The sequence below is a fragment of the Lycorma delicatula genome, chromosome 10 (assembly GCF_047948215.1).
Source record: "Lycorma delicatula isolate Av1 chromosome 10, ASM4794821v1, whole genome shotgun sequence".
Classification (NCBI taxonomy): Eukaryota; Metazoa; Arthropoda; class Insecta; order Hemiptera; family Fulgoridae; genus Lycorma; species Lycorma delicatula.
In genome coordinates this window covers 96,523,739-96,548,367 of record NC_134464.1, presented here as the reverse complement: position 1 = coordinate 96,548,367, position 24,629 = coordinate 96,523,739, and the positions used below count along the sequence as shown (strand labels likewise).

The 24,629-nt window shown below is 34.4% G+C and overlaps 1 protein-coding gene across 3 annotated transcripts in view; it reads left to right on the top strand.

Moving 5' to 3' along the window:
• LOC142331353 (uncharacterized) overlaps nucleotides 1-24,629 on the top strand; it is a 150,842-nt gene that overhangs the window by 117,641 nt on the left and 8,572 nt on the right. For all 3 annotated transcript variants that reach the window (XM_075377200.1, XM_075377199.1, XM_075377201.1), the window contains exons 2-3: nucleotides 11,985-12,360; nucleotides 20,019-20,574. In XM_075377200.1, coding sequence (XP_075233315.1) covers nucleotides 12,055-12,360; nucleotides 20,019-20,574 — 862 coding nt within the window. In that variant the 5' untranslated portion in view covers nucleotides 11,985-12,054. The remainder of the gene's footprint in view (nucleotides 1-11,984; nucleotides 12,361-20,018; nucleotides 20,575-24,629) is intronic.

Below are 24,629 nucleotides of genomic sequence, written 5' to 3'. Positions count from 1 at the left end.
TATGTTACGCGAAAGGTTTCAAATTTAAATCTTGAAGAATTTTATGGCAAGATATTTATTTTACAATGCTATTTTTGTAATAATTTAATTAAAAAATTTTTCGGGCCGACAAAAATTTTTCTTTGAATGTAGGCTATTACCCGTTGGAGTCCTAACGGAAGATTACCGTTTTCGTTTTACGTTTGATACTGTCTCGTTGTACGTAATTTTTTAACCATATCGTTATATTATTCTTTGCTGGGATACTAACAATAGCAATTTTTTTTGCGTTTCTTGAATGGATGTAGAACGCATATAAGCTTCCACTGTAGCAACTCTTTCTCGATCGAATAAGACATTTTAGAAAACACTTATGAATGAGAGAAATTATACTAGCCTAAAACATGAACAATTTACATTTAACAACAACAGATGAGACTAATAACATAAACAATTAATAAAGGCGCTATTTTCAGTAACAGCAGCAGCGACGAGAGCAGCATTAATGTAACGGTTAAGTAAAAAACTGCAGTTCAAGCCGGTTCGATTCGATTTTGCTCACTCTGTCCACACACACACACACACACACACACACACACATATATATATATTAATGGAAATCCTTAAATAAAATTTCACTACTTAAACATATAGAAATAACATTTAGCAGATGCTCCTACCTTTTTTCCTGTTTAGCCTCCGGGAATTACCGTTCAGGAATTACTTCAGAGGATGATATGTATGAATGTAAATGAAGTGTAGTCTTGTACAATCTCAGGTCGACCATTCCTGAGATGTGTTGTTAATTGAAACTCAACCACCAAAGAACACCAGTATTCACGATCTAGTATTCAAATCCGTATAAAAGTAACTTTCTTTATCAGGACTTGAACGCTGGAACTCTCGACTTCCAAATCAGCTGATTTGCGTAGACGCGTTCACAACTATACCAACCGAATGGGTCAAAGATGCTCCTACCTGAAACAATTTATTTTTCATAAATGTAAAAAGTAGGATTATGATTTCACTTTAAAGGTCATGGGATAACAAGTATTTCTACGTAAAAAAAGGTCAGGCTACGAAAACCCTAATATTTTTCAGCGCTAATTTTAAGAATGATTTGGGTACAGCCCAAGCAGTGAGCACAACCAAAAAATACATCGATTGTGGTAAGAGAATTTTTAACAATAGAATAGAATTTTTCAAATTCTATTTAATTTAATGTTTCACTGTTAAAGAGTTATGTAAGGGGCAGTATGTATATTTCTTATTTTTAAATAAATTATTTTAAGTGAATTTATTATATATTTTTTTCTTTTAAAGATAGGAAAAATCTTTTAATGTATAGTTCAATTATAGTAATGTTTTTATATAGTTAAAATAATTTATGCATCCTAAAATTGAATACAATTTTTTAAAGTGGAAGTGTCTACGTTATCGCGTAATTTTAAGTAAGGGAAGTCCTGTAAAACATTACGGTTTATCACGAGGAATGGCGTGTGAGTATATAAAATGAATAAAAATTCCATCACGCAATTTGTAATGGACCTTATGTAAAAACTATTTAAATTTTTTTTTTTTAATATATTAAAAAACTATCATATGAAATTACGTCATGATAAACTTAGAATTGTAACAAGTAGTTTATTTATTTTTTTTTTTGTCTTCAGTCATTTGACTGGTTTGATGCAGCTCTCCAAGATTCCCTATCTAGTGCTAGTCGTTTCATTTCAGTATACCCTCTACATCCTACATCCCCAACAATTTGTTTTACATACTCCAAACGTGGCCTGCCTACACAATTTTTCCCTTCTACCTGTCCTTCCAATATTAAAGCGACTATTCCAGGATGCCTTAGTATGTGGCCTATAAGTCTGTCTCTTCTTTTAACTATATTTTTCCAAGTAGTTTATAAATAAATGAAATCTGTGTAAAAATTAATTTTTTTATATATAATTATATTAAAAAAATTTATATGCACTTACGCCATGAAAACCTTTGAATATTATTTTATCTATTTTATAAAGAATGATCAAGGGCGTCCTTCAAGGAATTTGTACCAGTTTTCATGCTTTTTTCTTTGCGGAGAAAAAACATGAAGTAAATTTATTTCCAAGTTAACGTATAAATTATTTTTTTAATAATGTGTAGTTCTCATCCCCTGATTAAATTTAAATATTCTTTTCCTAAATGTAATTATTTTTCCAAGAGATTGGTACCCCTGGTACGTAAAGAATTTTTTATTAGAGTACATACTTTTAGGCTCGGGAATTTTCTTGTACCACAACTTTTTATTTTTTTTGATCATCCTATTAATTCCATCCCATTTCTTTATATTTGATTATTATTTCTTCTGGATACGGCAATCAATCTATCTTGAAGGCTTATTCACGAATTTAGTTTCTTTTCTGAGAATTTCGCCTATAAATCTAACGATTGGTTGAAGGGCTTAAAGTTATAATACCGTACTTTTATTCCTTAGTACATAAATGCGTTGTATGAATAATGATTTACTCCACTATACTTTGTTTAATAGTGCGGAGTACTTTATTATAAGTAGCTGCTATCCTTTGTTAAATTTAAACATAGAAATTTTATGAATATCTTTAATAACGGGTAAAAAAAAAACCGGCATATGATTTTGAATAATAACCGGAATTTTTAATTACCCAATAAAGTAAACACAATTGAATCCAGTTGAAAGCAGTTATTTAATCCCTTTTTTTAAGAAAAAAAGCGACATATTTCATCTTAAATAAAACGACATTAATACTGCGTAATTTTATGATTAAAGCTTCTTCCATATTAGTATATTAATATAATGAATTTTATTTATTCTTTGTGGCCTCGGCTGAAATAATAGTGCTGGTCTCTAATAAATAAATGCTTAATTAAAATACATATGATCTTAAGATCAGTGATTTACCTTATTGCAGTAGGACGAATAAGTGTACCCTTTTCAATTGTTAAGGGGATTTTAAATAGAAAATTGCTAAACGATTAGCAACGAATTGATTACTAATATTTTACTAATAATGAAGAGTTATCATAATAGTAATAATCCGTCATTTTATTAATAATATTGTTCTGTTAATAATTCACTGGTTTGATAGAATATTAAACCAGTCTATCTTCTTTTTCTTTAAAACCTTTTTTCTAAAAATATTTCTCTTTTTGCTGTTGAATGTTTTACAGGAATGATTTCAACCAAGAGCGGGATAACAACTTTTTTTTTTTAACCGAAAAAATAAAACTGTTTTCTCTTCCATTCAAAAAAAAAAAACATTCTATTGATATTCGACAGGAATTTATAGGATCTACTCTTAATTTGCAAATCAAGTTGTTTACTGGGCATACAACAAAACAAATTTATTAGAACAGAACGAAAAAAGATAACACTTTAAAATTATTACAGGACTTTTAAAATTTGAATATTTTTTGAAAATGAATTTTCTTTTTTTGTTTAGCCTCCGGAATCACCGTAAGGTATTACTTTAGAGGAGGATATGTATGAATGTAAATGAAGTATAGTCCTGTAGAGTTCCCAGTCGACCATTTTGAGATATGTGATGTTAATTGAAACCCAACCATCAAGAATACCGGTATGCACGATTTACTCTTTAGTATCCGCATAAAAATAACTGCCCTTACTAGGATTTGAACCTTAGAACTTTCAACTTCGAAATCAGCTGATATACGATGACGAGTTTACTACTAGATCAACCGGCAAAATTTGGATTTTTTTTTAGAAAATGAGCTTTCGGAACTAAGTAAAAGGAAAATTAAACATTAAAATAAAATCTTCCTTTTTCTTAAAAAAAATCGGCGCCGAATTAAAAAGTCCTTATTAATCCTTATTTGTTTGATCCTTAATTTTATTAACCCTTAATTGATCTTATTACTTGCTTTTTTTTGGTTGTGACCAATTAACCCTTAATTTGGCACTACCTCAAAAAAAAAAAAAAAATACAGTAAAGTATTGCCCTATATATTTTAGTACGATTTTATTTATCTTTCTTTTTTATCCGTAGCAAATATGGGAAGGCCTACATCCCAATCTCGTAGGGGGAATACACCCACCACGTTACCGGTCTCCACACCACCCCCTCCGTTCCGAACCTCGAGGGGCTTTAACGGAGGTCGTCTTTAGACCCTCTAACTGATTACATCTCACAGTCATCAGCCAGGGCTCGGTCGGGATGCCACCGATTTAAATGCCTCCGTAGACATTTGCATCAGTAATATACATATCAAATTTCGCCTTCACGTAGGCCTCAAACGGACATCTTCATATCCAACCTAGCATGATTCCCTCAAACTAACTAGCCGAGACCGCGGATGCGCGGACCACGCGCGTAGTCCAAATTTTACAACACCGTTCGTAACTGTGAATGCCTCAGAAAACGAACGAGTTGTAAGTTAAATCGGTGCTACACTCATTCCAATCAAAATTATGTTTTACGCAACATAGAAATTCAGACCTACACCCAAATAAGTCGGCCAAATTAGGTCACCTAACAAGGGGAACCTCATTCCGGTCCGCGAAGGAGCCGGGGACAAACCCCGCACTTCCACCCGGTCCCATCATGGATCTCGCGCGGCATTACCAAATCACAGTCAGGGATCGCCACCGGCGGTCACACGGGCTACCATACCCCGGCAGCGTGGCCAGCCCCGCCAGCGGGAGCCCCAAATCGAATCGCAAACAATACCAGGATAACCGTGGCACGATGCCAGTGTTCCTACCTCCAACCAATCCAATGCCTAGGCCGGAACCCTAGTCACCCGGGAGCCTACCACGATCAAATACATCGATTAAACTCCCTCTACAGACCTACACACCGCAAGGGCGCGAAGAAAACCAGCCATTATAGATAACTCCTTGCGGAACATCCAACTAGTACGGATATCCAGAAAGGAATGTATTCTTTCAAGTTCCTTAACAGCTCGTGAACGTTCGACCTCATATCGGGGACAGACATAGAGAACGTGGTCCACTACATCATCAGTCCCACAATCCGGTATCGACTCGAATCCACCAAACGAAACCTAGCCAAACTCGCCCGAAAGACACCATGACCGGAAAGAAACTGTGTGATATTCAGATTGGGGAAAACCCATCTAATTGCACCTAAATCAGACACTATAGAAGATATACCATGCGTGTAGCGACCTGTAGGGGATTCGTTCCACCTGACCTGCCAAGTCGCAAGGCCCCGGTCTTCAATTTCCTGTTTTCGTTCTGACGTCAATAGGTTATTTACCTTGGAAATGTAGCGTTCCTTACGCTCATTAGCCAAGATATCTATTGGGAAGGGCTACAGAAAAACACTGCGTAAATGAAAGAAGCTTTTCTGAAAAGGAAAGTATAGAAAAACCTGCGTATTGGTAAAATTAAGAAAAGAAATGCAGAAAAACGACTTAAAGAGGATACTAATGAATATGAATTAAGGCTCTCTGGAGTGTGGGGATATTTTTTTACTTTTTACTTTATACCCGTATATGTATATAAAATATAAAAGATTTTATTTTTAGTAAATTTCTAAATCTTTTTTTTTTACATTTAGCAAAATAACAAACATTTTCCAAATCCAAATTTTTTTTATTTTTTATATTTATATACATTTTTGTAGATGATTAATTCACCGCATAAGCTCGAAGCTTGTGCAGTAGGAATATGAAATGTAAATTTTGCAGCGTTTGAAAAAATGCCTTACCTGACTCGGGGATTGAAGGAGCTTCCAGATGAAAGACGACATCCCATCGCTTCAACTTTCAAGCTGGAGCGATAGGATTTCGCCTTTCATTTGGAAGATCTTATTATTTTTTCATAGATCTTATTAGCCTTTCATATTATCTGCTATAATACAGAGTGTTCAAAACGTGACGCAACCTTATGGCGAAAATAAATAAGTTACAATAGTAGTTGAAATTGGCATCCATTATGCGATTTACATAATTGAATTCGACGTTGCATGCTCTTAAACACGTATTGTAACCTTTGTTCAGGAATTGAGTGATACAGTGTTCAATTTCGCTCTGCAATTCGGGAATAGTGTGAGGAGGAGTTTTGTAAACATCCTTAAGGTATCCTCACAAAAAAAATATCAAGAAGGAGTAAATCAGGACATCGAGGGCCCCCAACTTCTTCGAAATCACTTGTCTATGAAAACACTGATCCAAGAAAGACATAGTGTTGGCTGTTCGACCCGTAACATTGTCCTGCTGAAAATACGTGTACTCTAGCTGGTCTGCAGGTATAGTGTTTACAAATTATTGCACCATCAATATGTAACGCCACTGTTCACTGTGTCATAAAAAAATGTCATGAAGATTCGCCTATCTGAAACTACACACCAAACACCCACTTTTTGTCCGCGCAGCTGATGTGGATTTTCCGTACACCAAATGCGTGATTTCTGTGCATTCACGTATCTATCAAGGGGTAACCACGCCTCGTCAGACCGAAACCAATCATCGAGTTCGTCTCCATCTGGCGTTACAGATGACATGAACCACTGAAAGAAAGCTACATGTTTTCCAGTGTCTGCAAGTAAAAACACGTGAACAACACGAATATTGTACGGATGCACCTTTAAACACTTGAGCGATAACGTGTGGACACTACCGACGGAGAGACCAGACTGGCTACATAGTCGTCGCACAGACTTCTTGGAATTAACAGAATATACAACTTGCACGTCGATCAACTTTCCTAGTCTTAGCACTTTCGGTCGACCATTTTTGGCTGCATCTGCAACATTCCCTATCCTTGGAACTTGTCGTACAGCTGTTTGATAGAGATTCGTGCTCATTGTTTGCGGTACCAATGTTATAGGGACATTCTTTTACGAGCTCAGCGTCTTCTTTTGTTAGCGGTTGTCGGTGGTTACAGGACTGTCTCGCGAGAGGCAGTGGCAGTGATCGCGGGCATCAAACCTGTGGATATTTCGGCTACGAAACGTAGCCAGCGTTATGTTGCAAAGAAGGGTGGCCTTCTTACTGCTGGGCGTATGCGTGAGATCGAAGACCAAGGTTTCGACTCTTGGCAAGATATGTGGAACACTTCTTTGACAGGTCGTTATACGCATGGTATATTTCCCGATGTTAGAGAGTTGCGAGCGATTAGCTGGGTATCCCCCGATCGGCATACCACTCAGTTCCTCTGAGGACATGGTGCATTTAGGGGTAAATTGGCAAAGTTTAGGTTGGTTGATTCCGGCTTCTGTCCGGACTGTAGGGTCGATGACACCGTGGACCATGTCCTTTACATATGTCCCCGGTACGAAGCTGAACGTACCAGAGTTACTAGGGAACTCGAGAGAGTAAACTCTGTTTTGGATCTACGAGTCAACCGGAGGACTCGTAGAGAGTGGACAATAGTTGCTGGCTTCCTTCGCTTCCTCGCCCTGAGCAGGGCTGCCGAAGGGATCTAGTAGGTGATAGGAACCTGGGTGGCTAGGGACCGCCTGGGCAGTTAACTGGCCGAAGGTAGGCGCTTAAGGCAGCGTGCCTCGGTTAGATGTATTGGTGGTATGTATTAATCAGGCTGTCGGCGGAGTTGCGGCCGTTGTCGGCGGGCGGGATTATTCTTGCCCGGTGGGTGCGGTCGCGCTCCGACGGGGGCACTAATGAGCTAATGACACTGTCGGCGGGGCTTCTCTGGGTACTGCTTTGGTGGTTTGCAGGGGAGTCTTGGCGGCGGTCTGCGAAAGATGGTGAATGTCACGCGGGACTCCGTGATGGCGCTTTGCGGGAGTAGGCGTTAATTCTCCTCTCCCGGGCAGACCGGAACGGAGTCAGATAGAAAGTCATTTTGAGGTTTAAGCGGGATTCTTAAGGGAACTAGGTCTAAATTTCGATGTACAAACTTTAGTGGGAAAGTTTATTGTTGAGGTTGTTAGTACGGATCTGAGACATTCAGAAAGTGACTCTTTAATAGTTGGATCTAGGCGCGGGGTCTTCTTTCCGCGGTTAGGTTTCTAGCTTAGTTCCTCAGGGTGACGTGGTAGCTGCAGGTGTCCGTTGTCTTCATTCTGAAGGCATAAACACGTAAATCTATCTCGGGGTGAATTTTTACCGATGTAGATGTCCCTCGGGGCATCTGCATCGGTGGCATCTCTGCGGGGCCTGGACTGAAAGCTGTGTGGCACAATCAGTTTGAGGGCGAGAAGATGTCTCCGTTAAAGCCACTGCTGGCTGGGAACGGAGGGGATGGTGTAGCGACCGGACACGCTACGAGGTGGGATCTTCTCCCCTCAGGGGGGAATCGAGATGTTAAGGCGTTCTGGGTCTGGGAATAACTGGCACATCTAATGTATTGAGAGACAATGAATATTTTCTGCTGCATTATGTAACCTATTTTTTCTCAGTTAAACCGTCAACAATAGACGGAAACATTTTTCCATAAGGTTTTGTAACTTTTTTAACACTGTAGATTATATAATAAAATACTAATTGTTCAATTACATTTAAGAAGCGAGTTTGGTCTATCGTTCAAGTTTTTTTATTGTTTGTTTCAATATAGCGGCTATTTAAAAAAAAGGTATAAAGGCGACTTTAGGTAATGATAAATATTTTTTATGCATCGAACTGTGTTTTAATAACACTATGTATGTATGTAATTTCATAATTTAAATTAACGACGGTCTGAAAAAAAAAAACAGTAATGATTGATAGAAACTGCTGATAATATTGATTTCTTCTATCAGGAAAGAATGCAATCGAATTCTTAGTCTTTCATTGTTCTATAGCGAAACAGCTGTTCATAAAATTACAATATATTTAACGCTAACGTGAAACTACTGTACATTTTTACAAAAAAAAAAAAAATTGTAACATTTTTGTTTTCAACAAAATAATATGTATAAAGTTGTCTATTTCGCAAGACCAATGAAAAGCATGGGGCGCGACATCAGTTCTATTTTGCACCTTAACTTTCAACCAAAGAGATTTGCTAGATATTGTATATTGAAGCTATCATTTCCATTTTGCATCAAAATCTTTGTCATATTTAAAGAATTTATGTATATGGTGAATATAAAAGTGCGCTCCATGGTTTTCATTGTGGTTTTGCGAAAATAGACAATTTTATACATATTATTTTATTGAAAACAAAAATATTGAAAAGCATGTCTTAAAAAACTTTATTTTCATGATATCTTTGACACCTTCATGCTGCTCTGGTATTTTGTTCACCGTCTGTGTCAAATAGCACTGGCTTTCACTTTCAAATCGAGTCACGTGCTCGAAAGTATTTAAAAAAATGAGAGAGAATTAAAAAAAAAATTTTTATTATACCGAAAATACAAATATAATTTTAGATAAATCGTTCGTATAAAGACGTGTAAATGTCTTTATACGTCTGAATTGTTCGTGCATTCCTACCTACTGTGCATGTGTACTACACTGCGGAACGAAAGTGAGTTAAAGAAAAGCATATAAATATCAGTTAAGGTGACCGCTAAAGTCGGGAATCTACCTTTTAGGTAGATTTCATAAGAAAGCTACCTATTATAATGGCTACCGTGTCTCGACTTCCGGAAAACTTCGACATATCTTCGCGTTTCACATCCCCCAGACCCCAAAATTACCTCAGCTCAAAAGTTATATATATATATATATATATATATATATATATATATATATATATATATTTAACTTTCTTGTGGACACTATAACTGCCGTAATTTTGCGCCAATCACTTTCAAATTGGTTTTACCTTATTTTGAAGCGTGCGTGAAAATGCCATGCTTGACCGGAATTCAAACCCGGCATCTCCGGATGAAAGGCCGAAACTTTTATCCCCTACTTAGCACCGGTGAAATCTACTTCCGCCTTTCGGCGTGCCGAAAGGGATTTTTTAGATAGAAGTCCTTGTTTCCTTTATAACCTTATTTTTAATTCCGTTGTTAATATAAATTATGAAGTAGTGTACGTGTCATAAATAATGTTAAAATACAAACAATTCAGTACGAAACAATTCCCTATCTTTAACGATACTCGATGTGAAGTTTTCCTTTCTTATTTTTTTAGCTGCCTTCAGAAGTCGATCATCGGAAAAAATGTTTTTAAATTCTTAAATAAAAGATAAGAATTATTTTTTTAAAATATATTTATTATTTTTTATTATAATAAATTAACAAACTTATGGAACATTAAAATTATACTACAGTAAAGAAAAACAAAATGAGATTCTTTTTATCCGTAATTTATCTTAATTCCTGCAAATATTCTTTAAATAAATTAAAACTCTCAAGATAACGCAGAAATGAAGAAGCTTTAATACGATGTTAAACCCAATTTTTTCCATTTAATTAATGGCTAGTAAGATTACTCTTCAAAAACAAGCTTTCTCTTTAATTGCGTCTACTTTATAGGATTTTCTAGGAAATTACATTAAAAAATATTATCTCTCTTCATTTTCTACATTATCTGACTTACAAAATTAAAAAATTTCCAGTGAAAAGTGATAATATGAAATTATGTTATGGTAAATTTTCACTTTCTAATGAATATGTTTCATTTTTTAATTTGTTCTGAGATATTTTATATTTTACGACATGTCATGCTAGACAAATTTATTATGTTATCACAGTTAGCGTTTGACTATGAATTTTTCTCATTGTTCGCCCCCCCCCCCCCAACCACTAAATCACTGTCGGAAGCGTTGGAAGATAATACGGTTCTAATGGATTTAATACGGTAATGCTTTTAATTCTCATTCTTAAGTGAGGGAAAATGTTTTAAAATAACCTTGAAGACTGTAAAATATTTTAAAATTTTAAAATTTGTTTAATTTTACCAGATTAATTAAAAGATTACACAACGCGTTACGGGAAAGTTCTACAACTGTGAATTGTTTCTGATCCGCGGCTTACACACACAACCTAATTTAGAATATTTATAATTTTATTTAAAAATAATATTCTTTAAAATATTTAATTCAATGATTCTAATTAAAGCGCGCGCGCATACCGTATTTAATACGCGCGGATGTGGCGGTACTAGCGGCAACGGTCGGCACTAACTAAACTTTTTTCTTTTTTTTTAACCTCCGTGACCACTGTTAAGTATAACTTCAGAGGATAAGATGAATGAAAATTTTTGTAGGGTGTGAAAATGCTACGCCTGACTGGTATTCGAACCCGGATGAAAGGCCGAGACGCACTAGCTGAACTAATATAATTTCACAACTTACATAGAACAAATTTCGCTGGTGCGGTCGGCAGACTGGTGTAGCTGCGAGGCTTTAAGGAGTCAGTTATCGAGTCAACCGAGAGAACAAGTTTGAGACCTAGCCAGACCGAGTTAGTTTTTTATATTTTAAATGCTATTTATTTATTTAATTCTATCGCTTACTTGCGACATCACAACATAACAGTAGTTTAAATCATTTTTTGAGGTGAGGGTGCGATTTTTCAGAATGCTTTTTTTTTCAAATACGTTATTTTTTAATTGTTAACAAATGTGCGTAAAAGAAATATGACCTTACTTAGGTCATATTTCGTTAAATTTCGAGATACTGAGAGTGACCTTGCTCTACAGCCAGCCCCTTGACCTTTTAAGCTGAAATTTTAATGGTATCAATGCCTCATATGTAGAAGTAATTTGACCAAGTTTGTCAAAATCGTTCCAGCAGTTCTGTAGATATAAGGTGACTCAGAGGCCAACACCGAACACACGTACATACGAACATAAACATCCGGAAATTTTCCATCCAGTTTTTTGGATTCCTTAGGTGTCAAAACTCAAGATCCGGTGATAGCCGTATATGCCCAAATTGGACCCAATACAACACTTTCCCTTCTAGAGCTATAGCTCTGCTACAGCGCTATCTAGGGGGAAAAGTAAAAAAAAAAGTAAGTTCCTTGATTTTTGTACGCTTATATATTACCGGATTTTATAAGTTTTTGAATGGGATATTTATTAACTATTTGTATAATTCATAATTGATCGAATATTTTATCAAGTTAATGACCGTTATATTTTGTTGTTTGTTACAGTTATTTTAATAAATTTTCCAAAATTAGCCGCCCAGCAAGTCCGTTGAGGAGGCGTACACCCTCCTCACATATGGAGTGGAGTCGAAGTCAAGTACTTCGATTGGTGGAGTTATATCGCAATCAACCTGCGTTATGGGATACATCCGATCCGAGATTTAAAGACAGATTAGCTAAAAGATGGTCGTTGATGTCTATAGCGTCACAGATGTCTTTACCTCCGATCGATATAGAGAAAAAAATACACTGTTTAAGGACTCAATTTAATCGTGAGTACTTAAAAATGAAAACATCGGCGAGAAGACCTACTTGGTTTGCTTATCAACCGTTGACTTTTGTACTTAGAAATAAACAAGATGTGCCGGAGGATATTGCTCAGGTAAGTTTTCTGTAAGATATTTCCTATATCTATAATAATATTAATTTAATTTATTATAATTTATAGAAAGATCAATTTTTTTGTATTTCTTATTGTCTTACTAATCTATCAATATCACTTCTAAATGTAATGTAACATCTTGACCCCGCAGGGGAAGACACCCACCATGTAACAGTTGCGGTCGCCACGCCATCCTCTCCCTATCTAACCCTTATGAGCTTTAGCGGAGGTCATCTTCAAAACCTCGGCAGAAGGCATATCTCCTAGCCTTGTTGCCTCAGTCAGGATGCCACATGTGACATTCCCATCGGTGTACTACTATCCCTAAAAATAAAAGCAACAAAACTGAAAACAAAACACATCTCACGTTAGTCTCAAACAAGACTGAATAAACAAAATATGGATATGAACTAAAATCCACTATCTACCCGAAGGCAAAAGAGTGAGTTCAACACGCAATTACAATCAAACAAACCAACAACAAAAACTTATCAATTGCAAAAAAAAACAAAAGAAGAACGCGGGAAGGCCCAGGCGGCACCCTAAATGCCCTCGGCAATACTTTATTTTGCCAAATAGTGTATAAAATTCTCAACTATTATCCATTCGACCTGGTTTCGCCGATTTACGCGAAGATCCAGCGCCGACCCGATAATATCGAGCCGACAGATAGTTCCCGTGCGTATCAACTCGTACTTTGAACAGACATACAGAACATGATGTACATCGTCCAATTATCCGCATTGCGGACACATTCCTAAGTCCACCAGGCCTAACCTCTGCAGCCTGTGCCGGAAAGCGCCATGCCCAGAAAAATATTACGTTACGCACTTACTCGGACATACCTAAAAGGGGCCCCGAAAACTAACATCAGGAAACAGACATTGCGCATAACACGCGCCCTCAGTCCCATCCCATCTGGCCTGCCACAAAGCATTTTTCAATTTCCCGAAGTTTGTCAAACGTTAACTCACCTAACTTCTTGGCGACATAAGGCTATTACCACTCTGACGCAATCAAGTCTATCGGTTTCACGCCCGCAATCATCAAGATCGCTTCCCGTGAAATCGTACGGTAACCACCCGCTATCGTTAAAGTATAAGGTGTTGAACCCTCAACAATATTTCCCGATAGATTTTAAACTGTAGCCTATCCGTTGAAATAGGCGCCGCATATAGCATAATTGCCTCCCAGACCCCCTTATACAGGATACTCATGGTCTTAAAATTTAGACCCCCCCCAATCAGGATTGACCACCCGTCGAATACCAAAGAAGTCACTACAGGCCTTCTCCGCGACATCAGGTGCACACCTTGACAGGTGCCTCTTGAGTTGCATTTTCTCATCGAGAAAATGCACACTGATGACGGGATGGCTTCTTTTAATTAGTGGTTCATAAATTTAAAGGTCACTGCAGTAAAGGTATGTTTTTAGTACTATATGTGCGCGAGTTCTTGAGCTCTGTGGCTTGACGATGTAGCGGGAGGGAATACAAGCATTTTTACTCGTATATTATGAAAACATTAGTCATCAGCAAAGTATTTATCGTTTAATTGTTGTCTGAAGCGCATAGTAATACATTGTTTCGTGCGTTAATGCTACGTACATTATTAATTTTAGGCGAATATTTATTTGTTTATTTTAAAGGTGAGCATTAATGTGTTAATTCGTGCTTTGTAACGTAGAATATTTATTATTATTGTTTTAAATTTTAACTAATTTTTATTCTTATTTAAATTTTTAATTTCTTCTCAAAAATAAAAGTAAAAAAAGCAATTTATTCTGAAGGACATGATATTATTTCATAAGCTATTAAAATGAGTGATAAAAATCAAAAAAATAAACATATTTACATCTCTATAAAAGAGCACATTATTTCAGGGTTTTTATATTCAGCATTGAAAAAACATACCAGTAAACACAGCATTATAACATCAGTTAACATTTGAAAAACTTACTCCAAATGGTTTTTCGCACCTACCAAGCGAAGGGATGGACGGACTTTAATTTTCCTTTCGCCAAAATTAGTTATATTTTTTCGGGTTGTCAATTAATGCAATTAAATTACCATTTAAGATATCATTACCATTACTATTGCCACTTAAAATTTTTGAGTCGGGGGAGGTATAGAGGAAAAGGTGGGTTCCACCCCTTTGAAAATAATTTTAAAAAGATTCCCCCCGAGAACGGTATACATGCCTGCAAATAGAAATACTATGGAACTGATAGCTGTTGAAAATAAATATGGTAACTTTTCAAATTATCACCCGGCGGTATATTATAAAATATATTATATGAAAACTATATGAAAAGATAAAGATGCTACGATTTGCTGATGATATAGTAATTATAGTCGAGAGTAAAAAGGATTTAGAAGAAACAATGAACGGCATAGATGAAGTCCTACGTAAGAACTATCGCATGAAAATAAACAAGAACAAAACGAAAGTAATGAAATGTAGTAGAAATACTGAAGATTGACCACTGAATGTGAAAACAGGAGGAGAAAAGATTATGGAGGTAGAAGAATTTTGTTATTTGGGAAGTAGAATTACTAAAGATGGACGAAGCAGGAGCGATATAAAATGCCGAATAGCACAATCTAAACGAGCCTTCAGTAAGAAATATAATTTGTATACATCAAAAATTAATTTAAATATCAGGAAAAGATTTTTGAAAGTGTATGTTTGGAGTGTCGCTTTATATGGAAGTGAAACTTGGACGATCGGAGTATCTGAGAAGAAAAGATTAGAAGCTTTTGAAATGCGATGCTATAGGAGAATGTTAAAAATCAGACGGGTGGATAAAGTGACAAAGGAAGAGGTATTGCGGCAAATAGATGAAGAAAGAAGCATTTGGAAAAATGTAGTTAAAAGAAGAGACTGAATTATTGGCCACATATTAAGGCGTCCTGGAATAGTCGTTTTAATATTGGAAGGGCAGGTAGAAGGAAAAATTTGTGTAGGCAGGCCACGTTTGGAATATGTAAAACAAATTTTTAGGGATGTAGAATGTAGGGGATATACCGAAATGATACGACTAGCACTAGATACGGAATCTTGGAGAGCTGCATCAAACCAGTCAAATGACTGAAGACCAAAAAAAAAAAAAAATGAAAACTGAAGATTTTTTTAGCCAAACATTTAAATCAATTTCTTCTGGTTATCCAGTAATTTTTACTGTCTATTCAGTTTTTTTTTTTTTTTTTTTTTTTTTTTTAGTAATTTCTACTAGTGTTAACGAAATGTAAAAAATTAAAACCTATTAAAAACACTAAAAAAATGGTACTTTTTCAATTAATTTATATTTCAGCTTTTTAATTTTAGCGATAAATAAGGGTTAATCATTACTTCATCATTGCTTCAGAATATCATTAATATTTTGAAATATCATTAATGTTACTTAAAATTAATCTATAATTTCAAAAAATGATTTGGTCACCTATTTCAACAATTCTATGAAGGTGTGCCAGTATTACACTTTTACGTGTAAGTAAAAGTTTAGGAATTCTTTCTTTACACATCCTTTCTATATGTTCTTGTCATTTATAACTAACTATACGTGTTCACCTTTATTTCCGAGGCGGTCAGCACCTGTTAACACTTTTAAAACCACGAAGGTGTTCCACGAAAGTGGTACAACCTGTATCCTCTCTTTCGACAGCCATACGTTTCAGCCTCAGTAAGTTCTTATTTTTCTTAATTCGGTCAAACTGTTGAAATAAAAAGAAAATTTCAAACATTTTAATACTCTTTTTAAGTCGGTTTTATTATATGTATTTTAAGTTCGTTGTGTTGTAATAATCTTTTGCAAGTACATAATTTAAGTGAGTTTCTTTTTAAAAATAGAGCTTAAATTTTTTTCCCTGTTTTTATTTTTCGGCTACAATTTTAGTGGAGCCAATTTAATTTAATTTTGCTTGTTATTGTTGTCGGATATATAATAATATAAGCGCGCGTGCTGTTTGTGTGTGTGTGTGTGTGTGTGTGTGTGTGCGTGTGTAAATATATATGCTAATCACCGTAATGGAATGTGCAATTCTACTATATTTTTACTTGTTTATTAGATAAGTATAAAGAGTTTAAATACGTACATAAATCCGGTTGTAAGATAAGTTCTATTTATAACTACATAAAATTAATTAATTAGATTTCTATTTATAACTTAAAAAACCTAATAATTAGCTTATGATTTGATAAATTCAAAAATTGACTATTTATATAATTTATTAAATTTTTTTTTTTACTGACTATTGTAAAATGGTTTCTCAAAACTGATTCGGTCTAAAGTCGATATTTGCAATTGAAAGAAATAATAATTTTTTTGTTTTTATTCATAATAGTTCTTTATTTACTTAAAACAACATTAAACATATACGCATAAATATATTTTATATCTGACCACCGAACATATATCCTCCCTTTTACCAATTTTTTATGTGGAATACTCCCCCGAATATTTAAGGTTTTGGTCAAATTAGTAAGTGAAAAAATAAATTTTTGGTAAAAAAGCAATGATACGATAAATAAATAAAAGCTGACACAACTGTCAGTTTACCGAGGTGTCAGAGTATGACTCGCATACGCGGCGTCAGTTTGGACGCATAGGCTGGACATGAATAGAGCACTACTTCAAAATTTAAGGAGTACCCAGCGCAGATCCTTGATAGTATGCACTGGTGTTCTTAACAACCTCTTCGAGGCTACTACCGTATTGGGAAAGGCTCTCCCAATCGATTTAGTGGTGGAAGTTCGGGCAGCCATGTGGAAGTTGCGAAGAGGTCGGGGGTCCGAGGCATTTGGGATGCGGTTTCGAGCCGAGCCAGTACCGGAGCAGAACGGTGATCTCAATGCACTGGAGCTAAATTTCGTTCAGTTGCCCATCTCCCGTCTGCGGAAGAGGCTATGGAGCCTCGCGATGAATGCATGGCAGCTCGAATGGCTGCCATGGTTTGTACAGGATTTGGGGGGATGGTATGCCTCTAGTTCATTTAGAGCAAGGGTGCCCAGGTGCTCACCAACCATGTTGATTTAAAACAATATCTGTTTCGGTTCCGCCTAGCGGCTGATGAGTTGTCCGTCTGCGGGGAGGTCCAGTCGAATGAGCATATGATGTTCGACTGCCCTGCTCCTGGGGGAGCCAGAGACCGGGCCACCCTGGAACTTAAAGGTCAAGGGGAAAATTGGCCGCTCACAAACGACGAGTCAGTGTGGCGAGAGCCGCAATGTCGGACCGTGTGGGATTTCCTCGATGAGGTTGCGTTGTTCAACCGTCGTCGGTAGATTTAAGGGTGAAATATATTGACACCTACCGTGCTACTAATCCTGAGAACGGCTGGCCACCGGCCAGATAAAGATCCAAGCGCTTTAAATTGTGGACAGGTACTAGCTGGCATTCAGTGACCGACGCGTGACAGAAAATTGCTGTCTAATAAAAAGAGGTGCGCCTCCCCGGTTTAGTTTTGTTTTGACAAGTGAGCGATTGGGACACGCAAGCAGATGGTGTATGGTACCTTGCTTAGTCCGCTCACGCTGTTAGGTAGCTCACTAGGAGCTTTGAGATTACAGGTCGCTAAACTGTTTTTTGAGGCACAGTAGCCCGCCCTTTTTGGCACGGACATTTGGTCATATGCTCTAGGGCGACCGAATGGGGTGATGGCGAGTGTAATGCTAGTTAACCAAACTCAGTTTTTGGTTAGTTCTAGCCGTCACGCGGCTAAAGCCGCGTTCCGGGAAAGTCGGTACTACTGTGGGCTATTTCTGATGTACGGCTTACACACACAGCTTAATTTGAAATATTTACAGTTTTATTTAAACGTATTTATTCGTTTAATTCAATAATTCTAATTAAAGCACGAGCGCATACGGTAATTGGCGCGGTTCTGGCGCTACTAGCGGCACTAAGTAAACTAATGTAATTTCACAACTTGCAGAGACCCAACCAGACGATACGTTTTTACACTTTAAAGATTAATCATTTATTTTACCGCTCCCTTGTGATGTCACAACATAGCGCTGACAACAGCATTCTTTGGGTGGGAGTGTAATTTTGAAAATTTTCTTATGCAAATATTTTTTTCATTGCACTGCCTAAAAAAAATATGACCTTAATTAGGCTAAATCTCAAGATACTGAGGGTCCTGGCTCTACAGCCTCACTCTCTTGATCTTTGTTAAGTTGAAAATGTAATTGCATCAGTGCTCCACATATTACAAATTACCTGACCATGTTTGGTCAAAATCAGTCCGATAGTTCTAAGATATAAGGTGATATGAGGCAGACACCAAACACACATTTACATATGCGTAAATCAGACTGATACTTTCCCTTCTCAAACTATAGCTCTGCTTTAGCGCTAACTAGACAGGAAAGTAATACAAACTGATTGTTTCATATTCTTGCATGATTTGATGCAAAGGGGATTTTTTATTCATAGAGTCAGGTTGATTGTTGTGGCAAATAAAGATAAATCTTGGGATTTTTAGTGCATGTATGGTAGTTCTAGTAAAGTTCAATACTGACAGTTGGAAATTTCAAATCAAAATGTATTTTTCACTCAAAATGCTGTCTGCTTCCTCAAGATTATGACATGTGCAAATGCAAAGCTGGTGAAAGGAGTCAACACCATAAATATTCTGATTGCTATAATGTTTTAGCACCCAACATTTTAAAAAGAAAACAAAAAACTTGAAACTCAGAACATTTATTTAATAATAAATTAATTCAAAATTTAATGTATACATATGTATAAGAATACTTTTAATGATTTTTCAATGTATAGTTATTACAACTTTTAACAAAAATGCATGATTGAATGAATCATCACTGAAGATTTGTTTCAGTGATTAAATTAGTTAAATATCTTTTTATGAATGATTAATTTTTTGTAGAAAAACGTTGAATTGTTCTGGCAATAACAAAAAATTCCATGGCCAAATACAGATTCATCAGCTAAAGAGAATCTGTATCTGATTTTAAAAACTGCCAGCTGAAAAACAAAAAAAGCTGTAAACTTTTTGTTCTTATGGTTAGTAGTCGAATGGATAGTTTTTTAAACTCAAATGGATAGTTTTGTTTATACTATCATATTTTGTTGGCTAAATTCCAGTTAATGACCGTTAATAAAATGGCTATGGTAAAGAACCAGGTAGACGTCCTTTTATCCGTTCATCTATGCCCATATCTTCATTTTAATTTTTTATGTTTTGTGCATCCATCTTTTTAATAACCTTATTTGTTTGATGTGTCTCATTGTTATTAATCAAAAGTCCTGCTCCACTCCAAGATTCTTCATTGCATACCAGTAATCTAACTTTTTTACAATATTGGATTGTTTACCCAATTTCCAACTTAAGGGTTTTTTCCTTAGACAAAAAGGTCTCATTTGCAACTGCTGGACAGTCCTATGTCAAAAGGATAGGTAGTGAAAATTCTGTTATAATATGTTTTCCTTGGCATTCCCAAGACTACCATTTTCCCAGACTTCATATCCATATTGGTTGCAAATTCCTTGGATAGTTCTTGTTAAGGACCCGTCAGGTTATACGATTACACAGTTTGCCATCATAGTCAGGATGATTGATCATACACGCATACAGAAATACACTATTTTATTGCGTTAATAAATTTACATTAATATTTTATTTATTTCTTTTTTAGTGGAAACCAGGTTCCATAAACATAAAAGAAGAATTTTTAGATGATTATGATGTGGATGATGTAGATATGAAATTAACGATTGACGAAACTCCAAATATGAGTTTAACGATACATGATGATGATGAAGCTGATGAAAACTGCAGCATAAGTATAACTAAAGAAAATAATACATCTGATATTGAAATTGAAACTGGTTCAACAAGTGTTGAAGTTATATTACATGAACAAAATGATGAACATCAACAACAAATTAAAATAAATAATTTACTAAATGAATCTCCTTATAATAAGAATAATAGTAGTAATGTAAAACCACAAAATTTAAATAAATCAGGAATAACGCAACAGTATAACAACAACAATAACAGTAACAATAGTAAAAACAGTAGTAGTAATAATAGTAATGTGATAATGATGTCAAACGATGAATTAGCAACATTTGGAAGATTATTAACTGATGAACTAATGAAAGTAAATAATTACTACACATTACAATTAGCTAAGTACGAGATATCAAAAATAGTATTTAAAGCTACAACAAATGTTTACGACTGTAGTAAGTATATAACTCATCCATATGATATTCTAAAATTAAGTGTAATTTTGAATCCAGGAATCTCTGAAAGTATGTATCTCCTTTTTGAACACAGATCAATTTGATTTGTGTTCAAAAAGGAGACATACATTATTCAGAGATACCTGGATTTTAACTAATAATAATAATAGATTCAATGTATTTACTAATTTTAATCATAATAAAAATTAATTTACTAAACTTATTGCAGTGCTTTTTTAAACTTTTATAGTTTTTGTTAAGTTATTAAGTTTTATGGTTCTTACATAGTAGACGACCTCATTGCTTTTTTAAGATCTAAAATGTTTCTTTTGACATATTGTGTATTTAATTAAACATATTTATTTCTTTTATTATGCTAATTGCTTTATTTTTGTACTTTACTAATTTTGTTTTAAACACCCACAAGGCAACCATCCCTGTCGGTTAGACATAGCTCGGTTGCCTCAGGGTGCCGTGGTAGCAGCTTGGCCCAATCCAGAGGCCATCCACTGGGGTCCACCCTAGATTGCAAGGACACCCCAGTTCCCTCTTCCGGGCAGCCAAGACAACCCTCCTCAGGAGGGCTACCTATCCCTGTTCCTACCGTACTAGGATCCAGGCATACATTACACATGCCCTTCCCCTTACACAGACACTTTTATTTTACTAATTAATGGATGACAACGTAACTGTATAATGGCCAACTGTTTATCTTATCTGTAATCACTTTTTTTTATGACACTTCAATTTAGTTTCTAGTTTTTAAATACTTTTGTATGTTATTTCATTTACCAAAATACTCAGATCCTCAAAAAAACACCAAATATATTGAGTCAACGTTGGCATCAATAAAACTGTAGAATAGAAGTGAATGTGATATGCTTACGGAAATGCTGGATTTGGACTCTGAAGACAGAGTCCAAATCCAGCATTCAATCAGTTCCAAAGGATGATTCAAGCAAATATAGCGAGGTGTTAACCGTTTCTAACTATCCTAACAGTATCAAAATTATATTCATAATACAAGTAGGTTAGATTAGTTTAGGTTAATTTAAGGTTAGTTTAGGATACTTCAGGAATACTGCAGATACATTAGAGGTAAGTAAATTTTCATTAACACATATTTCTAACAAAAAATGTTTAAGAAACGAGGTCAACTACTACATAAGAGCTATTTATATTTTAGTAAGTTCTTGTAACTTTTATTATGTTTATTATAGTTATTTAATAACCTTAGATAGTGTTTAAACCATTAATTTGTACATAATCCCAATTTCTGTGGCAGAATGGTAGCATATCTTCCTTTAATCTGACAGTTATACCTTCAAGTCCCAGCCAAGTATGACATTTTTCACATCCAACAAAATTTATCATGAATTTTGTATCATCCATCAGTATCATTATCTTTCATTATCATTATCACCTATCACTGAAAATCAGTCTTAATTGTTTCTGAATTATTAATTATATCACTATTATTGCAACCACTGTTTTCATTTCCTTCATTTAAGGATGAACTAACCACTTATTATGCCATAATTAGCCATTTCTTTTCTGCACTTTTTTGAGATTGGACATTTATGAAAACATTTTTTAATCAAATCTGAAATATTTCTCCTTGTTTCCAAAATCAAAAAAGATCTTTTTAGTTTTTCAAAACTAATTGTTTATGAATATTTTTTTCTTTTCAGGTTGTATAAACATATTTTTTACATTATTTTTCAATTTACACAAATTTCTAATGTTTACAAAAATTATTCACCATTACAGTGTTATACGATTTTCTATAAAACTTGGGTCATTTTCTAATTGCATTCATTTTATTTACTTCTTCACTACATTGTTCCTCTAATCTTTTTCTTCTTAAGCTTTTATTACAATACAATCCAGCATGAAAAATTATTTTCCCTTAAGAAACAATTTTTTATTAAAATATTTTTATAAAATATCTTTTTATTTTAATTTTATAAATAATTTGTTACATTCATTTTATCAATGTATAGATTTACAGTCGGAGAAAAATTTGTGAAAAATACATTAACAGTATTTTTCACATTATGAAAATTTGTTATAAGATTAAAAAATACATCTGTGATCATTGCATCACATTTTAACATCCAGTTATAGATGCACTAACATTTCACCAATTTGATTATGGGAGTTTTGTGCACCAATTGCATGGATACGTATTAAAAAAATTATATTATTAATAAATCTACAACTAGGAGATAAAATTCATTGTTAATTAGCTATTATAATGGTTTTTAAAACTAAATAAAAATTTAAAAGCAAACAAAATAATTCACCTCATCATTTTCCTGTAATAATAAATACTTTTAGGTTAGATTTTACTTCTATTCACCTATACTCATTGCATCATCACCTCAGGGATTGGTATATATAAATAAAAGGAACGCGTACAATTTTTATATCATTAGTCAACTTACACTCTCATATGAGGAGCTGAATCATTGGCTTACAGTTAAGATGGATATTTATAATAGTATAAAAATTCAGTATCGGGGAGGAATTTCCTTAGCAAATCCTGGGCCTGTTGTTGGATGACTTATTAATATCTGAATTAAATAATGACCTATTAATGAACTAGTCTGTCTCCTTTCTTTCCATTGGCTGCATAAACTGAATGCGTATTAGGAAAACCAGGTTTATACCTATTAGATAAGGGTTAAACTTCTATAAAAAAGTAATAAACATGTAGCGAACATAATTAGCTTTAATTATTTGTTTATAATAAAAAAAAGGGAAATGATTAATTCATTCCATACAGTCCCCATTATTTCTAATTAAATGATGTATAGCTGGGATGTAAATGAAACTTGAATTAATAATGAAAATAAATGTCTGAGGCATCTGTGCTGTTTATTTAAAAATAATTTAAAAAGAAATCATTGTTTCCATTCACAGTCGTCATGTTATTTTTAACAATAATAGAAAAAGAGTAATTGTTTAATTAGAAAATTAAAGCAGTTGAAAATTCTGATTTTTAACAAAATAACTAAAACTTTTTATCATGAAGCTACTCAGTTTTTGGTAAGGAAACCAGTAAATATGAATGTAATTAGAAATATACATTTTCTTTTTAATGATAAAAAAAGTTTTTTGTTAGAAATAAAAAAGCAACTTAGTTATGATTTTATGCTACAGTTATGTTACAATTAAATTATATCATTTTTTTACAAAACGTTACTAGTAGTATTGTTTGTTATTTAAATTACCAAACTGATGAAAAACTTTTAAAAAAAATTTAATTTAAATTCTAAAACTAGATGGTTATTTCAGTTGTTAAATAGTCATCATTATCATAAAAAAATGATCATAGTCATCATAGAAAACATAAAAAAAATTAAAATAAATTAGATACTGAGTAGTAAGTACCATTCCACTGACCTTCATGTTGGTCTCAGGCTTTCATTCAGAAGATCCTAGGTTCAAACCTTAGTCAGGTATTGCATATTATACACAGCATTTTCATTCTCCATTACCATACACAGCTTACAGCTTATCTGATGAAATAACTAAAAAAAAGTAATGAGAAAATATTAAAAATATTAATTATTTAATTAACAGTATTGACAAAACACTTTTTTTGTGATTATGTAGACTGGTAAAAGTATTCATTTTATTGTGTTTCATGAGTATTGTTTGCGTTTTAATCACTATTTCCTAATTTAATTCTTTAATAATTAATCTTTACTTTCCTAATTCTATCATTATACTATATAATACAATGCATTCTGTAATACAAAAAGGAAAAGTATGATAATGAAAACAAATGTTAATTCAATAATCAAACCAAAAAAGTATACTGTTGCTAATAAAATTTTGCTTGTCAGGATTTTTGCAGATCTTTTATGCAGATTTTTTGCAGAACATACATGTATGTGTAAGCACATATATGTATGTGTATTGGCAAGCTTTTTGCTTGATATTTCTAGACTTAATATACTAATCTGGATGAAATTTTTGTACACCAATGTGATTTAATTTTGATCATAGTTGATCAAGGGAAACTGGGAAATATGGATCTCATGGTT